The sequence below is a fragment of the Papaver somniferum genome, unplaced genomic scaffold (assembly GCF_003573695.1).
Source record: "Papaver somniferum cultivar HN1 unplaced genomic scaffold, ASM357369v1 unplaced-scaffold_139, whole genome shotgun sequence".
Taxonomy (NCBI): domain Eukaryota; kingdom Viridiplantae; phylum Streptophyta; class Magnoliopsida; order Ranunculales; family Papaveraceae; genus Papaver; species Papaver somniferum.
In genome coordinates this window covers 138547-162165 of record NW_020623156.1, presented here as the reverse complement: position 1 = coordinate 162165, position 23619 = coordinate 138547, and the positions used below count along the sequence as shown (strand labels likewise).

General features: G+C 37.6%; 2 protein-coding genes across 2 annotated transcripts; one reads left to right on the top strand and one right to left on the bottom strand.

Annotated features, from left to right (window-relative positions):
* Positions 1–5199: 5199 nt before the first annotated feature.
* LOC113335208 (reticulocyte binding protein 2 homolog b-like) lies at positions 5200–5775 on the bottom strand. Its single transcript, XM_026581330.1, has one exon. It carries the CDS (start codon positions 5773–5775, stop codon positions 5200–5202), a length of 576 nt encoding a protein of 191 aa, XP_026437115.1.
* Positions 5776–18682: 12907 nt separating this feature from the next.
* On the top strand, positions 18683–22989 carry LOC113335207. The gene is made up of 5 exons (XM_026581329.1): positions 18683–18934; positions 19124–19838; positions 19947–20980; positions 21088–22256; positions 22344–22989. The coding sequence occupies exons 1-5, from the start codon at positions 18683–18685 to the stop codon at positions 22987–22989; spliced, it is 3816 nt and encodes a 1271-aa protein (XP_026437114.1).
* The last annotated feature ends 630 nt before the right edge of the window (positions 22990–23619 follow it).

Here is a 23619-nt window from a genome sequence, read left to right as displayed (position 1 = left end):
TAACGCTCCAGACGTCCCAGGCACCCGCAGCTCAACCGAATACGTCAGCGCCTTGGTCATATTTTTGCAACCCTTACCGAAGGCCATCATAAAAGGGACCCTCGGCGGATAGGTCTTATCATTGCCCCTAGATTTATCTCTCAGCGTTGTTCACGAATGCTTTAGGTCTTGCCTCTTGCACTTTCATGCGAACTAGGGTGCATGTCGTGGATTCTCAGCCTTCCTAGGCGAAGTTTTTAAGTTTCCCTAGAAACTGCTTATTTCGTGAGCTTTATTTGCCTCCTAATGTGAGGTCTTATTTCTCTTTGGTTATCTCGTGAGTTTTATTTGCTAATTTAAAAGATATTGCTCATATATAAGTTGATCATTGAAGAGATAATTTATTAATAAACTCCATACAACTACACATTGATTTCCTTTTCAGCATCATAACTTACATTTACGGGTAATATTTCTTTATATACACGGGATTCCATGGATGATCTAGTTTCCGGTCTTTTCTTTCGATCTCTCCATATATTATCTTTCTCTATTCGTCGGTGTCCTTCCCTTCACAATCTGCCAATTTGTACGCCCCGTTGCCAACCACTCTTTTTACGATATAAGGGCCTTCCCACGTAGGCTCTAGATTTTCTCCTGATCCTCTTTGATATGGGGGTATTTATCGTAGCACAAGCTCTCTGGGTATGAAGCTTCGGGGTTTTACCCTTTTGTTATACTCCCTTGACAGCCTCTGATGGTAATTTGTCATATTTTGTAACGCAATTTCTCTTTTCTCCTCAAGGTCGTCTAACTTTGCTTGAATCAAATCCGAGTTTATCCCTTTCTCCCATGCTTCTCTTCTCGTGGTTGGAAGGATGATTTCAGCAGGAAACGCCGCCTCAACTCCATATGTCAAACGAAAGGGTGACATCCCCGTTGTATCTCGCTTAGTGGTTCTATATGACCATAACACGTTTGGGATTTGTTCACACGATCCCTTATGATTACCTTCCATATTTTTCTTCAATGTGGTTTCCAGTGTCTTATTTCTAGCCTCCGATTGCCCGTTGCTCTGTGGGTATAACAGAGTCGACTTCCCGGATTGAATTTTAAATGTGTTCAATAACATTCTCACATTCTCTCCTTCGAATTGATTCCCATTGTCCGAAACGATCAAGACTGGTATCCCAAATCTACAAATAATTTGCTCAAGAATGAAATCATATACGTCGACATCTTGCGTGTGCTGTAAGGCTTTGTTTTCCACCTATTTCGTGAAATAATATGCTGCCGCTATCAGATACCTCCTTTGCTTTGTCCTGGTTACAAATGGTCCCACGATATCTATTCCCCACATGGCGAAGGGCCATACACTCAACACAGAGTTTAAGCTTGTGGATGGTGCATGTATTCTTTTGCCGAATCTCTGACATGCTTCACACCTCGTGGAGATATCTTTCGCGTCTTTGTGCATGTATGTCCAAAATTATCCTTGTATCCTGGTTTTGAGAGCTAGTGACCTGGTTCCGCTATGGTTACCAGCGTCCACATAGTGTATTGATTTCATGATTTCTATCCCCTCTTTCCGCGACAAGCATCTCATCATCGGACCCAAGTACGATCTCCTGTATAGGATTCTTTCGCGCACCTCGTAATTCGTGGACTTACTTTTAATTTTATTTGCCTCTTTCCTATCTTGCGAGAGATCTCCTTTCATCAAATAGTTATAGATGGGGAATCTCCAGTCATCATTACCTATTTCCATATCCCCTTTTTCTATGATCATCACCTTGGGATCCCTTTCCTCTCTGCTTATTGAGGGTTGCATTAACAGCTCAATCATGATATGGCCGATTTTTGGATCCTCAATCATTGAAGATATAAAAGAAAGGGCGTCTGCATGTATGTTATTGTCTCGGCATATGTTTCTCCAATTAATGCTTCATATATTCGTTGAATATTCCTTCACGAGTTGGTGATACCTTTGCATCACCGGATCAACTGCATTATATCTTCATTCGATTTGACGAACCACTATCCGAAAGCAGAACACTATCCTGGTTCCTGTGGGTGAAGTGAATACTATCCCTACACCTCTTCCAAAACGGTTTGAGGCTCCGTTGACGAATATTTCCCACCTCCTGGGATGACTCTCCTGTAGTAAATCCTTAGGGTCTGGCCGGCTTTCGTCTACATCCATCATTTCCTCTATGCCCTCATGTTCTTCCGAAGGAAATTCAGCGAGAAACTCTACGATTATGTGTGACTTCGTAGAAGTGTGTACTTCATACTTTAACCCAAACTGATCAATCCGGGTATTCCATGTCTCTACTCTTCCGACTCTCTTCGAGTTTTTCAAGACAGACTCTGTGGGAATTCTTAAAGGACCTTGATTTTGTGGGTTTGGAAACAAGTCTGTAACTTTTGCGATGCGTAAAACAATGCCATTATTAATTTTTTCAATCTTTTGTTAATTCCTCTCTGCGGAGTTGAAGGTTTTGCTGACGTAAAAGATTGGTTTTTCTACCCCTTCGTCGTTCCGAAGTAGGACTGCACTAAGAGCATTTGATGTTGCCGCAATACAAAGAAACAAATCCTCCCCGGGTTCTGGTTTCTGTAAGATTGATAATTTAATAAGGTGCTCCTTTATGCCCTTTAATTCCTCTTCACACTCTTGAGTCCATGCAAACTTTGCTCCATTCTTCAAAATGTCAAAGAAGTGTTTATATTTATCCGACGACCGCGAGATAAACCTTTCCAATGTTGCCAACTGTCCGTTTAACTTCTGCACATCCTTGGTGGTGGCGGGTGAGGGCATTTCTAATATGTCTTGGACCTTTGCTGGATCAACTTCTATGCCTTTTCGCGAAACTATGTGGCCCAAGAACTTCGCCGATTCAATTCCAAAGATGCATTTTATTGGATTCACCTTCATTTTATATTTCATCATCTATTCTAGGATTTCTTTCAAGTCTTACACATGATCCCTGAATCCTTTGTTTTAACAAGCATGTCATCTACATAAACTTCCAACTTCGTGTGTACCCATTTTGCAAATATTTTCTCCACCATCCGTTGGTAAGTTTCCCCTGCGTTTTTTAGTCCAAGTGGCATTCTTGTGTAGCAATACAGCTCTATGGGAGCGAAGAAAGATGTGTGCTCCTGGTCTTCCTCATCCAACGGTATTTGATTGTATCCACAATATTCATTCATGGATGACAACCTTTTGTATCCAGATGTTGATTCTACCATCTGTGGGATGTTTGGAAAAGGAAAGCTATCTTTGGGGCATGCGGTATTCAGGTCGCTAAAATCAATACATATTCTTATACCACCGTTCTTTTTTGGGCACGACTACCATATTCGCAATCCAATCTGGATACTTCGCTGGCCTGATGATTCCTGCATCCATCATCTTTTGAAGTTCCTTATCAATTTGTTCATGATAAGTCGTTGTGGTATTCCTTATGCGTTGTCTTATTGGCTTAATTGTCGGGTCTAGCTCCAGTCTATGACATGCCACTCGTGGATCAATTCCTGACATTTCCTCCATGCTCCATGTAAATATGTCACCATATTAGCAATCCAACTAATCTTGCTTCTTCTCCTTTTTCCATTTTCATCCCAATTTTTAGTATCCTGGGTTCATCGTCACTCCCTAAGTTTATATTCTTTGTTGGTTCCACCGCGGCAAAGTTCAAGACCGGTTCTCCTAATGGTGTTGGTTCCTTTACTGGTTTCGTAGACTTTCCCTCCTCTTCGGGTATCTCGCTGGGTATTTCCCATCCCTCTTTAGCTCTCGCCATGTATACCCTTAACTCTTCCTCCTTTTTCGACTCAAGTATTTTTCTCTTTCGTTCCTTCTTCATTTTCAATCTTCCTTCGTAATTCTCAATGTCCTTCTGGTTGCATTCCTCCGCGTCCGCGCTATTTCCACGTATTTCTCCGATTCCTCTAGGCATGGGAAACCGCAACAATTGATGGTAAGTTGACGTGACTCCTTTTCTCTCATGGATCCATGGTCTTCCCATGAGGGAATTATAGGGTGACTCCACGTCCACCACACAAACGGTAACCGTTGTCTCTAATTCTCCTGCAAAGATCCTCAACGTATCTCACCTTTCGGTTTCGTCGCCACCCCATTGGATCTGTATAGTGTATATGCCGAAGGTTCCATGTTAGAATCCCCGTACCCCAAAACTTTGAACGTATGATAAAAGAGGACATTTACTGAACTCCCCATGTCTACCAAGATCTTGTCCACAACCCATTCTCTTCCTTTACTGCGTACACTTTCTTACCCTAACGAATGTTTACAAACGGTTAGGGTGATGATCAATGAGTCCATATGTTGAATCCCTCCTTCTGGTGCATCCTGTGCCGAAAATGATATGTCTCTTTTTTGCCATTCTTTTAACGGCTCTTTCCTTTCCGCTGGCAATATCTCGTTCCCTTCATAATCCACTTCTGTATCCTTGGGAGCACGTTATCTTGGAAGTTGAGAAAATCTTCCCTTGAATGTACTATAAAATTACAGCCAAGCGACTTCCTTCCCTGGTTTGCTTTGATTTGGTGTCGTTCTGTCAGGTCCCCATAATGCCGTGGAGGTGGTGGTAATTCTCGGTCCTCTACGTAATGTGCGAGTTTCCCTTGTTCTATGAGGTGAAATAAGATATTCTTGACGCCCTGCAATTGTTTGTATGATGTCCTTGAAAGCTATGATATATGCAGAACTCGTGACTCTTATTCCCAGGAGCTGGTTCTCTTCCCAAATTTGGCGGCATTGGGATTTCCTCAGTCAGTATCAATTCCTCCCATATCCTTTCCACAGTCGTTTTAATCTTTGGGGGTTCTAAATATGTCCATGCGTTTACTCCTCGCTTCTTTGGTTTGAGTTCTTCTGATGGTGTCCTCCGTCTTTATCACTTCGTGGCGTTCGATCCTTTCGCAATGACTTTTCCTTCTTTTGGTCAACCCGCTTCAGCTCTCCTTCAGGCGTTGTTTTCATCCCTGCATGTATCATAGTTCTCAACATGACCTTCTCCTCCATCCATTGCGACCTATCTTGCCTTTAGAATTCCCCATTTGAGTTCTCAATCTTCGTAGCTCATGTAAGATCTCGTGGTCCATAATCCCTCTTGTTGATTCGTCAATGTCTCTTTCTCTCCCCTTGCGTTTGCTTTCATCCTCGCATCTCTTTTCTTCTTCATATCTTATCTAATGATTTTCATCTCTCGCCTCCACTAGCAGCCTCCTTAGATCACTTTCCCGATTGTATCCTTCTAGCAGCCTTCTTTTCTGCAATCCTCGTTCTTCCTCTTCCTCGTAATCCTCATAAGGATTTTCCTCCTGATATAAAGTCCTTTTCCGTGACGAAGCAGTTATCGTTTCTGAATTAGCATTTTCTTCTTGTGAGATTCTGACCTCCATTTTGCTGCCACGTTCGTATTCCTCTCGTTTCTCCTGACTTCCTCGCTTTTCCATTCCTACTTTCCTCTTCTCTCGACGGAGTGTCTTACTTGGTTCTTTCGATATCATGTCCTTATCACCACCGTTCTTCTCCACCTTTTCTCGGTTCGCTTCCCCTTCCGTAATCGCCCTGGCTTTCACGATTCGGATAGGTTCCATCATGGATTCTTCTTCTACGCTCGGCTTGCCTTTTCGTTTCCTTATGACTTTTCGTCTTTCATCTGCTACGGACGCTTCTCCTTTCTCTTCTCCCTTCCGATCCTCCAACCGCTTGCTCCTTCTCACCACCGTTAGGGGTTTCGCTTGTCTTGCTTTTCCTGCCATCGTTCGATCCTTGTTGAATCTGATTTTCCTTATGCCGCCTCACCAACTTTCTCTTCCGGATCCTAGATTTTAGACACGAATAAGTTACTAAATCTACGGAACTTTTATGCACAAAACAACTCGCCTGGATCTCAAACTATTACGATCTCTAAATGGTTTTTCTTTCTCTCAAACTCTTAGACGAGGATGAATCCCCAATTCAAGTTCCCTGTTTCTGGACGGCAAAATGTAACTACTGGAAATCCAGTAGTACACCCAAAAGGAAAGTAACCAAGATCTAGGACACGTTAAGTAATATAAACTAAAAAATCTTTATTGATTAATTCTAAGAAAACAATATACAAGTTCTTGAACACAAGGAAATCCTAATTTCACTCTCTACGCTAAGCTCTTTTTTTTCTCCCTCCCTTTGCCTTTCCCAAGGACCTCTATTTATAGGCTAATCAACCCTAATGGGGTACATCTCATTTTACTTCGCCAAGTTATTTCGGGAGTGCTTTGTACTTCGCCCAGGCCATTTTCCACAAAGTTTTTCCCTTTCTTTCGCTATCTTCACATGGCTTTGTCGGGACACCTGTCTCTTTTCTTGTTCCCAAATATATTTACTTTGCAGGTTATCTTTCTTGCCAAGTTAGCTTATTTCTCCCATCTCTACTTCGTGGTTGGTATCTTGTAGGGAACTTCATTGATTCTTCGTAGCTCATATTCTCCTAGTGGGTTACTTCGTCATGGGACTTTATCTCGCATATGAACTTTACTTCGCCGGTTAGTCAACAACGGTGATTCTGACTTGATTTGACAAGTTACTGACGAATATTTTCGGGGCACAGTATAAGATATTTCTACAGGATTCTCGTGTCTTCCCCATGTCCACGTGGAGATTCGTATTTTGGTATCCACACAGTTCTCGTCTGCAATTTCTTCTTCTACCCATCTCGGATCCAATTGAACAGCAGCAACAGAAACAGAGAACTTAGATGCTTCTCTATCTTCTAAATCAACATCTTTGTCTCGATCTTGAATTTATCAGCAACAACAATTCATTCAAACCTTGAAATCTATTCCATTCATAGATTAACTCAACTGCAGCAACAGTTCTTTCTTGATTAAAATCACGGCATCAGCACCACCATCTTCTTCATTTTATAGCACCAGAATCATCTTGATATCCACCCCTGGCAGCAACATACACAAACCATCATCATCTTGCCAGTAATTCGAATTCCATAAGAACCCTAATATGTATTTCTATCTTTGAAAAAGCGGGGGTCTAACAACACCACCCAATATTTCGCTTAGCAATCTGTATGGACTAACTCCGAAATACTTTGCTAGAGAATCAACTAGACAGTCAGACTCAATCTAGATAAAAGTATCTCAAGGAGTTAATATCTCTCTCTTGTTTTTGATATTACTCAAGCTAATAGAAATCAGCGAGTCCTAATCAAACACAAGGAATACTTGGAAAGTACCAAAGACCAATGTCCAAGGATCAATCAATATCAATCAACAACCAAAGGTCGGATTTCCAATTGATGATCACAAACGCACAACCTGTATTATTTCAATTATTTAACAAATATAATGCGGAAATAGAAATAACACAGATACCAGAATTTTGTTAACGAGGAAACCGCAAGTGCAGAAAAACCCCGGTACCTAGTCCAGATTAAATACACATTGTATTAACCCTCTACAGACACTAACCTACTCCAAGCTAACTTCGGACTGGACTATAGTTGAACCCAAATCAGTCTCCCACTGATCCAAGGTACAACTGTACTCCCTACGCCTCTGATCCCAGCAAGACACTGCGCACTTGATTCCCTTAGCTGATCTCACCCACAACTAAGAGTTGCTGCAACCTAAAATCGCAGACTTGATAATAAACAAATCTATCTCACACAGAAAAGTCTATCAAAGGATAAATATGTCCCCACAGAAGAACCCTGGGTTTTTGTTCCGTCTTATGATATGAAAGCAAGGTGAACATGAACCAACCGGTCTTATATTCCCGAAGAACATCCTAGATTAATCAATCACCTCTCAACAGTCTTACTTGTATAAACAAGAGGACCTCGAGGAATCACAAACAGTGACACGAAGATGTTTGTGACTTCTTTATCTTTCCTATCGGATAACTCTCACGATCTCAATCCAATCAGTAAGATTGTACTCGTACGATAGAAGATGCAAGATCAGATCACACAACTACGATAAAAGTAGTATCGGTCTGGCTTCACAATCCCAATGAAGTCTTTAAGTCGTTAACCTGGTTTTAGAGAAGAAAACCAAAGGTTAGAGGAGAATCGACTCTAGCGAGCGCACTAGTATCATATAGACGTGTGGGGATTAGTTTTTCCCAATGATAGATGTCTCCTTTATATAGTCTTCAAATCAGGGTTTTGCCTTAGGTACAAAGCAATCAATATTCACCGTTAGATGAAAACCTTATTTAGATTCAATCTAATATTTCTCAACCGTTAGATCAAAAACTTATCTTGTCACACACACTTGAAATATTCGTTTACTGGGTTTGTGAAAACCGTGCCCAAACGTGTACGTGTATATTGGTTCAACATAGTAACCCAAAAGGTTAACCATATGAGAATGTCATATTAACCTTGTTCTTCTTCACCATAACTAGTTCAGTTGACTCAAATGAACTATCTAGAGAGTTGTTCAATTGCTATGAGATCTTATGTAACTACACAAGACATAATTGAAACAAAGATGATTCGATTCGATTGAACATGCTCATGAACTTTATAGCCAAGGTTTTCATACTGCATTCCTTAGTAATTTAAGTTTCATGTTCAGAGCACATCTTTAGATCATAACCCACTCAAGTTCGCAAACAAGTTCGCGACTTAAGGCAACCAGCAGAGTTTCCAAAATCAGCAGAAAATCTCGGCAAAGAGACTTCCGCCAGTTCACGGACTAGGTTCGCGGACTTGAACTTCACAACGAATTTGGAATCCCAGCAGAAATTATCGGTACAAGAACTTCCGACAATTCGCGGACTGAGTTCGCAAACTGGGTTCACGAACTTGGCAAATCCAATTCCTCCGATTTCTCTCAATCAACAAAGTTCGAAACTTCGGATTAAGGAATAAGACTTATTCACATATGTGTTACCACACAATGCTTATATCCATCATTGGTTATATAGATCTACACTCTCATTCCAACCATTGAAACATTCTTAGAGGACGTTATATAGTTGTTACACTAGTTCTCGTCAAAGCGATTTTCAAAGAGATTGAAACATTATGACTGTCATGACTAGGTAAAGATAAACCCGATCAAAGTGAAACGCTTTACCAACATATGATTTCGAGATATAGATAGGCGAGATATACTCGGCTCGGAATATCAAATGTTTATGATCCAGTCTATATAGCATACGACTTTTGTCTCATAAGAAGTAAGAGATAGAATAGATAGACTTTTGAGTGATAGATAAGTTCAAGTCTCCACATACCTTTTTGATGATGATGTTCCACGGTTCCTTGAGTGGATCTTCGTCGTTGTATGATGAATCGCCATGAATTCCTTGAGCTCAACTACACTTTTTTATCCTAGCCCGAGACTTAGCTATGTAGACTAGGAATCAAGACTCATAGTTTGGACACTAACATTGAAAAACATGCTTGATATAGCAACGCATGCGAGGTCAACCGAGATATGATCTAACAATCTCCCCCTTTGTCAATTTTAGTGACAAAACTATTAATACATATGGAATACAAAAAAAGATAAACTTTAGTGGTTCCTATTCCATAGTCTAATCTTCAACGTTCCTTGAAATCTTCGTCCTTCCAAGTACTCCAATGATCCCAAAGGTTGTAAGTTTAGCATCACCATTGTTGAAGATCCGTAGCTATAACAATGAGAGAAATCGAGATTCTCGATCATCATTATACAGTGACATAGTATTATTAAGTAACATCAAAGTCCAATTGCACCACGACTTTAACAATAATACTACGGTGATATGTATCACTCCCCCTTAGTCAATACTCCATTTCACATGAAAACCACTCCCCCTTACACAATGATCCGAAAACCATATGTATATGTAGTATAACTACACATTAATTCTCCCCCTTTTTTTCAATAAAATTGGCGAAGGTACAAGAACGGGATCCTAATGAAATTTCCGAGAAGAGACGTTCATAGACTAAAATAAAAAAAATACATACCAACTTAATTTAGATGCAATCATAAAGCCGAAGCTAAGTGCATTCATCAAGGAGTTTTAAGATACAATATAACCCCTATAAAATTCCACAACCGCACACCCCGCAAGCTATTACCATTAAGCACAAGTTCAAAACATCTCCCCCATTTGATGTCATTCCCGAAAGAACAACACGAGCGACCTTAATTTAGAAAGAAAAGAAGGATTTTTAATTGGACACCAAAAACCATAGGAATGATTTTCTATATCCAAAACTCAATCAAATTAATCACAAGTAAACTCATGATTAATTTAATTGGAATACGCAACTAAATGAAACCACAAAAGTGATCAATTTAATTGATTGTGCTCAACATAAGTAAACTTACGGAGCTACGACTAAGGTAATCATACGAAGATGACTAACTTAATCGTTCACATACTCAACATAAGGAAAACCTTACGAAATATACGACTACATTAACCAATAGAACATGATTAGTATAGACGTTCATATACTCAACACAAGGACTTGTGGAATATATGGATACTCAACTAGACTAATTACAAGAGAACCTATAATTAATCTAATTGGAAAACACAACCAAACTAATCACAGAAGTAATCAATTTAATTGTCAATTGTTTTGCTCGACAAAAGAAGACTTTTGAAGCAAATAACTAAATAACCAACCAAGATGATTAATTTAGTTCAAAGACGCTCGACATAAAGTACCTTACGGAACAACCAACACAGTTAATCACAAAATAATCAACTTAGTTGTATCGTGCTCGACATAAGACACATTACGGAGCCTCACAGTAATACATATGATATGGATCAGTGATGATCATTACTGTGGAATACATACAAGGATCTATTCTATTTTTCCATCACTATTTGCATAACAACATAATAGACTTTATCCTTGTCACACAAAAGATTTTACCCTATTTTCCGTCAAATAAATGACTGCATAGGCATAACTTTTGTATTTGTCAAAAGTCCATTCGTCCTTTCATCAATACAAATACCAATTTATGAACGACTTTACTTTTGACAACATATTGGATATTCAAGTTCACGGATGCAAACAATACATATCCCATAAAAATATTGCAATACTTCAAAATCAAATAGATTAATACTGCAATAACATCATCCTCCAAATATTTTTAGAATTTAAAACCAATAAACCTAAAAAATAACACAAGAAGATGAAAACAAAAATAGCTATGTGTAGTCACAATCTTTACTATTCAAAACACTAGTTATTGTTCCAACTAATCCAAAAAGAAGACATACTAGGCATATAAACACAAGCATTACTCATCATCTTCATCATCGGACAATTTTCAGGATGCTTGAATTGAATCCAACTCTTCCTTGAGATCGGGACACTTGGTTCCAATCAACGACACTTTCTCTTTTAAGCACTCCACTCTTTCATTGACCTTACAGACACCCTTGTGAACTTTCTGAATAAGCCTCAAGGTGGTGGGATCTTCAATATCAAGAGGAGTACCTCTTTGTCGCTTTCGAACATTCTCCCTTATACGCCGGAAGGTACATGGATGGACAAGTTTAGGAACCCCAAGATATTTTCCAATAAAAACAAGTCCACGATCATGGCAAATTCGGCTAATCAAACAAGGGTAGCCTAACATCTTGATGTGATAAGTCATCGTCATCATTTGAAAGATGATAAAACCACAAATATAAAGATTTGTATTACCGGATGTAAGGAAGTAGACCAATTCCACAAACTCATAACTCCACCATGAATTTTCAACTGTGGAGGGACAAAGGTTGGAAATGCCAAGTTTTCCAAAAGCTATTAAAGAAACACTAAGATTATTAGTAGGAAACTTTCCTTGACTCCAAACCACCTTCCTTCCACAAAGTCCAATAGAGATATCATCATACGATGGACGTTCATCACTTGGTCTAGGTAGCCGCACGTCTCCCAACGGTATTTCGGTAATCCTTGAAATTACCTCTCTATCAACAAGAAATATTTTTCTACCAATCATGGATTTGAATTCCATCTTTTTGTAATCAACATCATGAATATTGGCATAGAAAATCCTTGTAAGAGAATCAAATCCTTGACCAAGGACATTAAAGATATTTCCAATCTTGAATTTTCTAAAGCATGTCAAATCTTCTTCATGCCCACTAGAGAAATCCAATTTATTTTCTAGAATGAAACCTTTTGAAGCAATCTTATCAAACATTCTAGAACAACAATCATCCACAAACCTAATTCTAAGAGAGTTTTGATCACATGGAGGATTTAAGCTAGAGGATTTTGAGCTTTTAGAACTCCTTTTCATGCTCCTAGAAATCATCATAAAGAGATACACAAGAGGGGATTACTTACTTGAAGAGAACCTCAAACACCCTTCCTTTTGATTTCTTCAAAGAAGCTTTAATGATGGAGAAGCATAAACCCTAGTTCACGTACGCGGACTGAAGATGAGGAAGGAGAAAGTTCGCGGACCTCATTCATATATATCCCTCATTCATGGGCTTGGGCTGTACAGAACCGTGACCCATAAAGACTTATGGGATTTTTCTTAGCCCTTTCCACATTAAAGGTATGCAACCAACATTTATGTGAAAGATAACAAAAGCAATAGAAAGATAACCAATCAACAACACAACTGTACACAACTCAATCTATTTCTTGCCCCACTTAAAGATATGTACAAATGGGGTAAATTCCAACCTTGTTACCAAGAGGCATAACGCGCAGAAGAGTTCTCATGCGACACGTCTGGTTGATAAGTGTGAACAGTCCCTGTAGTATAATCAAAATAATGATGATATTCAGGGCATCTAGAGCTTTCTATCCTTCGTTTGTTCGGGCTAGAAGAAGGATATTTCCGATTTCTGGGTTGTTCAGTATTAAAAGTTTTCACACGACCAACACCCTTTCCGAAACGATTCTTAGACTTAACAGAATTATGTTTTTCTAAGAATTTAAAAACTCCTTCGAACGCTTTAAACATATCTGTATCAATTGATCCATCACGATAGTATTCCTCATAGAGATCAAGAGTTAATCTAGTGAGGTTCCATATCCTTGAGCGTATTGAACGTTTTCCCAATCTTTCCTTATTTTTATTTTTTCCTTCTGATTGCTTCTTAACATCTAAATCTCCCCATTTAGATGAAGTGAGATTATCATGAGGACCAAGGGGTTTTAACCATAATAATCTTTGAAAAATATTTAAGGAATTCTGGTGTGCGTTACAGATGCCAGGAGCAATCTTTCCAAAAAATTTCCCATAGGGCAATTTATAAGAAACGAACAAACACAAACTTATAAGGTTTACCGTGTTTGTCTGCTCTGACATCAATTGAAAAATCGGGGGTCTAACAACACGACCCAATATTTAGCTTAGCAATCTGTATGGACTAACTCCGAAATACTTTGCTAGAGAATCAACTAGACAGCCAGACTCAATCTAGATAAAAGTATCTCAAGGAGTTAATATCTCTCTCTTGTTTTTGATATTACTCAAGCTAATAGAAATCAACGAGTCCTAATCATACATAAGGAATACTTGGACGGTACCAAAGACCAATTTCCAAGGATCAATAAATATCAATCAACAACCAAAGGTCGGATTTCCAACTGATGATCACAAACGCACAACCTGTATTATTTCAATTATATAACAAATATAATGCGAAAATAGAAATAACACAGACACCAGAATTTTGTTAACGAGGAAACAACAAATGCAGAAAAACCCCGGGACCTAGTCCAGATTGAATACACACTGTATTAAGCCGCTACAGACAGTAGCCTACTCCAAGCTATCTTCAGACTGGACTATAGTTGAACCCCAATCAGTCTCCCACTAATACAAGGTACAGTTGTACTCCCTACGCCTCTGATCCCAGCAGGACACCGCGCACTTGATTCCCTTAGCTGATCTCACCCACAACTAAGAGGTGCTGCGACCCAAAATCGCAGACTTGATAATAAACAAATCTGTCTCACATAGAAAAGTCTATCAAAGGATAAATCTGTCTCCCACAGAAGAACCCTAGGTTGTTGTTCCATCTTATGATATGAAATCAAGGTGAACATGAACCAATTGATAATCTGATCTTATATTCCCGAAGAACAGCCTATATTAATCAATCACCTCTCAACATTCTTACTTGTATAAACAAGAGGACGTCGAGGAATCACAAACAGTGAGACGAAGATGTTTGTGACTTATTTATCTTTCCTATCGGAGAACTCTCACGATATCAAGCCAATTAATAAGATGGTACTCGTACGATAGAAGATGCAATATCAGATCATACAACTACGATAAAATTAGTATCGGTCTGGCTTCACAATCCCAATGAAGTATTTAAGTCGTTAACCTGGTTTTAGAGAAGAAAACCAAAGGTTAGAGGAAAATCGACTCTAGCGAGCGCACTAGTATTACACAGACGTGTGAGGATTAATTTTTCCCAATGGTAGATGTTTCCTTTATATAGTCTTCAAATCAGGGTTTTTCCTTAGGTACAAAGCAATCAATATTCACCGTTATATGAAACCTGATTTAGATTCAAGCTCATATTTCTCAACGGGTTAGATCAAAAACTTAGCTTGTCACACACACTTGAAATATACGTTTACTGGGTTTGTGAAAACCGTGCCCAAACGTGTACGTGTATATTGGTTCAACATAGTAACCCAAAAGGTTAACCATATGAGCATTTCATATTAACCTTGTTCTTCTTCACCATAACTAGTTCAATTGACTCAAATGAACTAGTTAGAGAGTTGTTAAATTTCTATTAGATCTTATGTAACTACACAATACACAATTGAAACAAAGATGATTCGATTCAATTGAACCGACTCATGAACTTTATAGACACGGTTTGCATACTGCATTCCTTAGTAATTTAAGTTTCATGTTCAGAGCACATCTTTAGATCATAACCCGCTCAAGTTCACAAACAAGTTCGCGGACTTAAGGTAACCAGCAGAGTTTCCAAACTCAGCAGAAAATCTCGGCAAAGAGACTTCCGCCAGTTCGCGGACTAGTTCGCGGACTTGAACTTCACGAACGAATTTGGAATCCCAGCAGAAATTCTCGGTACAAGAACTTCCGTCAGTTCGCGGAATGAGTTCGCAAACTGGGTTCGCGTACTTGGCAAAGCCAATTCCTCCGGTTTCTCTCAATCAACAAAGTTTGCAAACTTCGGATTAAGGAATAAGACTTATGCACATATGTGTTACCACACAATGCTTATATCCATCATTGGTTACATAGATATAAACTCTCATTCCAACCATTGAAACATTCTTAGAGGACGTTATATAGATTTTACACTATTTCTCTTTAAAGTGATTGAAACATTATGACTTTCGTCACTAGGTGAACACAAACCCGATCAAAGCGAAACGCTTTACCAACACATGATTTCGAGATATAGATAGGCGAGATATACTCGGCTCGAAATATCAAATGTGTATGATCCAGTCTATATAGCATACGACTTTTGTCTCATAAGAAGTAGGAGATAGAATAGATAGACCTTTGAGTGATAGATAGACTTTTGAGTGATACTTTTTTATTGATGAAGTTCCGCGGTTCCTTGAGTAGATTTTCGTTGTTGTATGATGAATCTCCATGAAGTCCTTGAGATCAACTACACTTTTCTATCATAGTCCGAGACTTAGCTATGTAGACTAGAAATCAAGACTCATAGTTTTGAACACTAACATTGACAAACATGCTTGATATAGCAACGCATGCGAGGTCGACCGAGCTATGCTCTAACAATATTGACTTCATCTCTCAATTTCAAAACCCCCATCTATCTAAGATCCAATATGTTCTCTCGGCCGCGCCTCATTCTTTCTTTCTCAGATTTTCATTCTTTTTTTCTCAGATTTCAAAACAAAAGAGAGAAAATGTTCTCCCTCGATTATACTAGGGTTATAGTTTGGGGGTGCTGGTTATTGACACCCAGCACCTTAGATAATAGCCACCCCAGGTGGCAACCCCCTAACATGAGCTGGCCTGTCTTTAATACTTCTCCAAAAGAGAGTTTCCCCTTAACCTTGACTTGGCTCCCAATAGTGTTTTCTTGTGAAATGATAATTTTTCCCTTCTTTCTCGATTTGGGATGATTTCTTCTTCGATTCTTCCACATGACTCCAAAGTAGCTGTAAGACTCAAAACACGCGTAAAATACATAATTTACAAGAAAAACAGTAAAAAATCATAAACTATAGGTAATAAATACGGTGTATTCTACACCTATCGACTCCCGTATTAACTTACTATTAAAATTAATTTTGGTTTGGTAACGGTCAAAGACCGTCAACTTTGGTCCCGAATCCGAACTCTAGTTTCAAACTTTATAAGGTCACAAAATTGGAACTTAAATTCAAAATATCCCATATAGTTATCTTGAAATTAACTTCAAAGATCTTTATCCATATAGTTTCCCTCATGGTTAAAATGCATGGTCTTATTAACAGTTAAAACTTAATGTGAATCGATTAATATCCATATTAGACTAAATGAAATAAACTTAAATATTAAAATTTATCATAAAATTCAGATTAAAACTTATATGACACAGAAATAGAATCGTCCGGTTGAAAATAAAAGTTCAAAGTAAAACCTCAATATATTCTTCGCATCAGAAGAACAACACTCAGGATCGTCTAGGTAAAATAAGTCCTAACGAACTTCATAGTCGTTCTCTATCTATTCTTCGTGTATGAAGAACAATAATGTGTTTCAGCTAGGATATTTTTCCTTTTACCTAGCCGGATTTTAATTTGTCCGAAGAATACAGTGAGGTTCTGTTAGATCGAAAAAAAATATTTCTAATTGAATTTCGACTAGTTTTTGATTTTCCTCGCCAAATTACCCAACGATGGAGTATAAAAATCATTTTTTTATTCATGCTAATTGACCAATTTAATTGGTTTATATCCTTCCCTAATGTCATCCCTAAACGTATCTAGTTTATTATTCATGGACAAGAGGCGACGGTTTACATCGATGTTCTGAGGATTAGGCGATTATTGAGTCAACCCAGTTCAAAAAATCGGTTTTTAAAATTTGATAATTTCTCTATTATTTTGATTTGATCTGATCTTACATGTTCTCATTAGTAAAAATAGGCTTCCTGTTCTTCATTATGGATTTATAATTTTTTAATCCTTTCATTATTTTCTTTCCAGTTTTAAAAAAATTTCATTAAATCTTATTTCTCTTCCTTAAAATCTAAATGTCTAACTAATATCTTTTTACCTGCTTTGCAGTTTTCAAGTAGTGTTTCAGTGGTGTTCCAGTGGTGGTTTTCAAAAACAGTGGTGTAGGGGAATTTCAATCTTCCCTGGAAATAGTGGTAATTCTTCATTTGTCATGGAAAAAATTCAAGGTCTCCAAGTATGGTGTAAGCAAACTCGCAGTAGTGGTTTTTGCTTTTCTATTGTCCTTATACACGATGCACAAATCAGTAGGATTTGTTGTCACATACAGTTCTCGATTTTTACAAGATCAGAATCACAAAAACTGGAATCAAAATCATCTCTGCATTCTCAGAAGTTTGAGGGGAAAAATTGGTAAAGATCAGAAGGTAAAACTGCAAATTTTGGATTTCAAAAATTTGAATTATTAGTTACCTTTCTTAGAGTCAATATCTTCTCTGAAATTTCTTGGTGAAAATTGGGGCGAAGAATTTGGAAAATGGAATAAGTTTGGTAGGTGGTATTGGATCAAGTCAAACCCTAAACCTAAATTTGGCTATAAAAAGTGCAAGGAAAAGAGTCTTTCATATCATTCTCAAAAACTTCTTCAAAGCAGTAAACCCAATAGAAAAATGGCGCAACCAAACAATATGCATCTAACTTCTCTTTCCAAGAGGATGAAAGACACCAATCTCAACTTAGATCAACTCAGAAATGCAAGGAGCAGTATCATCTCGGCAGGAGAAATTGATGAAGCAGCCACAAAATGGCATAACTATCTCATAGGCAAGATAATCCACAAGGATGAAGTCGAGCATGAAGATGTGACAAGGGAGGTGAATATTATATGGAGGAGGTATAAGAAGGTGGAAGTAAGTAAGAATGGCCGCAATCTCTTTGTTTTAAAGTTCAAGACGAATGAGGAAATGAAATAATTGTATAAGAGGATCCCTTGGGTCATTAACTTTATGCTTGTTGTCCTCCAAGAGTACGATAACTCGATTCCACATCAAACTACAAGTTCACTCACCAAATGTTTTTAGTAATCCTGCGTAATGTTGCTCTGGAGCATATTGATCAAGGAATTATTGAGAAGCTGATCCTTGATATTGTCCAGAAGGTAGAAATAGAGGGGGTGAGAACAGTCACTATCATAGGAAGGGTGGCTACAATTAAGGTGTTGGTTGATCTCAGTAAGCCACTTAAGTGGGGTGTATGGATTTTTAATGCTGCCAAACAAAAGGTCTGGGTAAAGTATCACTTTTAAAAACAACCCAAGAAAATATGTCCTCACTGCTATGTTTTGGATCATAATGATGAAACATGTGAAGATACATCCTGGGGTATCTACATTTATGGGATGACAGAGAAGGAGTTTGAAGACTTGTAGGAAAAACATGCTCATATGGTTGAAGAAATGTTTCAAAAGCAAAAGGAATCGGGTGAATCTGATGGGTTGAATGGAGCATCCAACGGATCGGGTTATGAAAATGAAGAAGGATCCGATCCGAGAAAGAAAAAAAACTAGAGACAACTCGATTGAAGATAACTATGTTCTGTTGGATAACAATAATCAAGAGGGAAGCAATTCTTCTCAAGGTAATGGAGTTCATCATGTGGACAATTCTATTGTTACTTATAATGAAGAGGACTTGAATATGACATATGTTGAATATGGAGGAAGAAGTGAAGGAACCTACCACCAGAACACTGTTAAAATGCGATTGAGAGCTGCAAATCAGGTTTGCAATCTTTTCATCCATATTTTTAATCAAGTTATTAGTCCAACAATCTGTTTTACTTATCATTGTGATTGGGAATTTCACTGAGTTGCTTGCAATATTCGTGTTCATCTAAATTTTGTTGATAGATTTAGATGTGTTAGTGACCTAGAGTTGAGAAAAATGAAAATTCTATCCTGGAATTTCCAGGGTTTTGGAAATAAACATACTAGACAACATCTAGGAGAGCTGATTAGGGATAATGATCCTGACATCATTTTTCTGTGTGAGACTAAGACAATGAATCAGAAAACGGAGAGATATACTTATTCTTATAATTATATGAATTATCTCTATTTTAATCCTGTGGGGGCTTCTGGTGGTCTGTTTTTGTTGTGGAAAGATGGTATTCATATTGATCTTGTTGATATGAATTTTAGTTTTATATCAGTCCTTGTTAATATGGATTCTAGAAGTGGTCACACTCTTTTGAATTGTATGTATGGTTCCTTAAATGATATAGGGTGTGATAGACAATGCGACTACTTGGATAGCTTAGCTAGTAGATATTCCTGCCCTTGGATTATTCTTGGTTATTTAAATTTCATCATGAGACAAGAGGAGAAGTTTGGTGGCAATACTATTACTCATAGTCAACTATATGAAGTCAAATATCATTTAGATCATTTATACCTTTTTGATCTGAGTTACATAGGTAACCCTTTTACTTGGAGTAATCATAGGAGTGATGCCTCTCTTATTCTTGAGAGGATTGATAGAGCTCTTGTTAATCATGCTTGGATTGATTTCTTCCCTAATGCCATAGTCTATCACTTATTAAGTATATCCAGTGACCACTGTCCTATTCTTCTTGTTACCTCCAGGGAAGAAAGCAATAATAGAAGCCCTTTAAGGTTTAATAGATGTTGGTTCAGTGATAGCAACTGTAGAGACATAATTAAGGATAATTGGACAACTATTTAAAATGGGTCTAAAGCCTATAAACATACTAGATGTCTTTTTAATGTTAAAGTGGCTCTTAGGCAATGGAATATGAATTCTTTTGGAAACTTTCAAACACATATAAATGACATTCAGTCTCAACTTGATAATATTAATACTAATATGCATGACATTGCTAGTGCTTTACATAAAAAGAAACTAGAAGATGATCTGAAACATTGGTATGCTGTTAGACAAGATTACTATATGCAGAGAGCTAAGGAAAATGTGTTGTCGTTGGATGATAAAAACACTAAGTACTTTCATGATAAAGTCAATTATAGGAAAAGAAGAACTCAAATTGAGTGTTTGAAGAGCAACATAGGAATTTGGTTAACTGATAAAAGCATGATAGCAACAGAGCTAAGAGAGCATTTTAGTAAAATGAGTAGAACTACAAATCCTGTCAGTGATAGTAGTTTTCTTGATGTTTTGACTCCCTGTATTTCCGATGTGGAGAATGACTTTCTAATACATCCTCCTACTGTTGAGGAAATTAAGTATGTTGTTTGGAAAATGCAACCTTGGACTAGTCCTGGTCCTGATGGTTACCCTCCTGGTTTCTATCAACAAATGTGGGACACTGTTGGCCCTGACACTATTGCTATGGTAAAGAGTTTTTTCCATTCTGGTCATATGCTTAAGCAGATAAATCACAAGTTTGTGTCTCTTATCCCTAAAAGTAATGCCCCAAAGACTCCTGCTGACTTTAGGCCTATTAGCTTAAGTAATCTTAGTTATAAGATTATCTCTAAGCTCTTAGCTAGTAGACTTAAAACTGTGATGGATAAATTTATCAGTCCATACCAGGCAACTTTCTTATCCTCTAGGCAAATAACAGACAATATTGTCATAGCTCGTGAATTAGTTGACACAATGAGAAAAAATAAAACAAAATATGGTTTAATGGCTATGAAATTAGATATGTCCAAGGCTTTTGATAGGGTTGAATGGAAATTTATAATTGATATCTTGAAAAAACTTGGATTTCATGAACATTGGTGCAAACTTATTGAGCAATGTATATCTACCGTTTCTACTTCTATTTTGCTTATAGATGTCCGGGTGATGTTTATTATCCTACAAGGGGTCTTAGACAGGGAGACCCCTTGTCCCCTTATTTGTTCATAATTTGCATGTATGTTTTATCTAAAATGCTCATTGATGCATAGATGAAAAATGATATTCAAGGAATCAAAGTTACTACTACTAGTTCATCTATAAGTCATTTGTTTTTTGTTGATGACTGTTTGGTTTTCACCAAGGCTAGTATTAAAGGTGCTAAGAGTTTACAGATCATGCTTGATAGGTTTAATAAGCTCTCAGGTCAGGCGATCAACTTTGAGAAATCTGGAATTGCTTTTAGTCCCAAGATTGAACCTAGAACTAAGTCCCAAATCTTATCCATTTTGAAAATAAAGAATCTGGGTCTAGCTGATAAATATTTAGGAGTTCCTTCACTTCTTCAAAGAAACAAAATGGAATCTTTTAAGCATTTAGGAGAATCTTGTGATAAAAGGTTAGATAACTGGCAAGCTAAATATCTAAACCAACCTGGCAGAACTGTGCTTATCAAGTCCGCAGTAGGCACTCTAGCTTCCCATCATTTAGATATTTTTCCAATGCCTAAGAAGATGACAGATAAGTTAGATGTTGTGCAAAGAAGGTTCTTCTGGAATAATAAAAGGTCTGCTAGAGGGGGTAATCTTTGTAATTGGGATAATGTAGCTAAACCCATTGTTTTAGGTGGTCTGAACATTAGGAAAACAGAACACTTAAACACTGCCTTACTTTCTAAGTTAGCTTGGACAATGCTAACTGAACCTGATGCTTTGTGGGTCCAAATCCTTAAACACAAATACTTCCCTGATTTTAGCCCCTTACATGTTGTTCGTGCAGAAAATGTTTCTTGGGTGTGGAAAGGTATCTGTAGAGGACTGGAGTTGATTATAAAATACTATTATTGGGAAATTAGGGATGGTACTTCCATTGAAATATGGAAGGATAAATGGGTGCCCACTATTGACACTCATCTTAACAATAACTTTGCTTCTAATGCTATGACTACAGTCAATCAACTGATTGTGCATGAAAGAAAAGAGTGGAATGTAGATACTCTGAACTGTCTTTTTGACAGTAATACTGTTAATGAAATTAGTAAAATTAGAATTCCTTCAATTGGGAAGGACATTCTCAGATGGGCCCCAACTCATAATGGTAAATTTAGTGTTAAATCTGCATATAATTGCATTATGCAGGAAATACATGGAACTGGTAATGCCACCTTCCCCTGGAAAGCTTTGTGGAAGCTTAATCCTCCACAAAAGATAAAACATCATCTGTGAAAATGCCTAAATAATTGTGTTGCTATGAGAAGTAAACAATCTAGATTTGTTGCAGATATTAGTAGTGAATGTCCTTTTTGAAGGGAGGAAGTGAAAACTGCTACTCATCTCTTTATTAGTTGTGATGTTACTAAACGGCTTTGGTTTGCCCTAGATGCTAACGTTGCAGGAAGTATCTCTGATGTTAGTTTGCAGATTTGGATAGGTAGTTGGTTCCAGGCTAGTACTGTATCCAAGGAAGAGAATGACAGATATATTCAATATGTCAGTTTTGCCGTATGGAATATATGGAAGCTAAGATGTTTTGTAGTATTTGACAATGGAACAATTCCAGTAACTAAATTTGTGGCTCAAGTTAATAAAGACATTGCTGAGTGGAATGAAAACAATATAAAATGCAGTGCTGTAAGAACTGTTGTGACTCAAACTAGGAATGTAATTCCTTGGAAATTGCCAGATAATGGCTTATATAAGATTAATTTTGATGCATCTTATTTGAAAGACAATAACTATATGGGTATAGGACTGATGATGTTCTCTGATGCAGGGAAATTTGGAGGAGCACAATCCTGCTCTGGAATAGCTCAAGATGAAGAGCAAGATGAAGCCTTAGCAGCACTGACAACAATTAAGTGGGCAAGATACTCAGTTGTGGAAAAACTGCACTTGGAGGGTGACTGTCAGAGTGTAGTAAAAGCTATCAATGGTGATGTAGGAAGTATTAGATGAACGAATAATAACGTCATTCAGGACTGTCGAAGTCTTTTAGTTAGTTGCACTTTTGTGCATAGAGAGTCGAATGAAGTGACTAATAGTCTTGCTAAAAAGGGTAGAATTGATAGGATTGATCAGTCATGGTTATCTAGTTATCCTTTTTGGTTAAAATCTCTTGTCAGAGAAGAACTTAATGTAATCATTCACTGATTATCTTTAATAGAATTTCTTCTTTCTTTTTTTTTAAAAAAATGTCATCCTTAAACATTTGCCCTTCCTAGGTTCTGATCATTGCCCAATATTCTTAGATTTTCACCCCAATGAGACAGTTAAGTCTAAGAATTGGAAGTTCTTTGAGTGTTGGCTTAGAGAGGCTTCTTGTAAAGATCAAATTAAATGCTCTTGGTCTAAAAATGTGCATGGTTCTGCTGCTTTTAGGTTAGATAAAAAAACTAGACACAACTAGAAGAGATCTATCTAAATGGAATAAAAATACTTTTGGCAACATTCATGATAATATTAAATGCCTCCAAGATAAACTAACTGATTTGCAACAATCAAATTCTGTAAGTGACATCACTGAACAAGTCAAACAAGTTGAGCATGAAATTAATGAATGACATGCAATGAAAGAAGAATTTTACA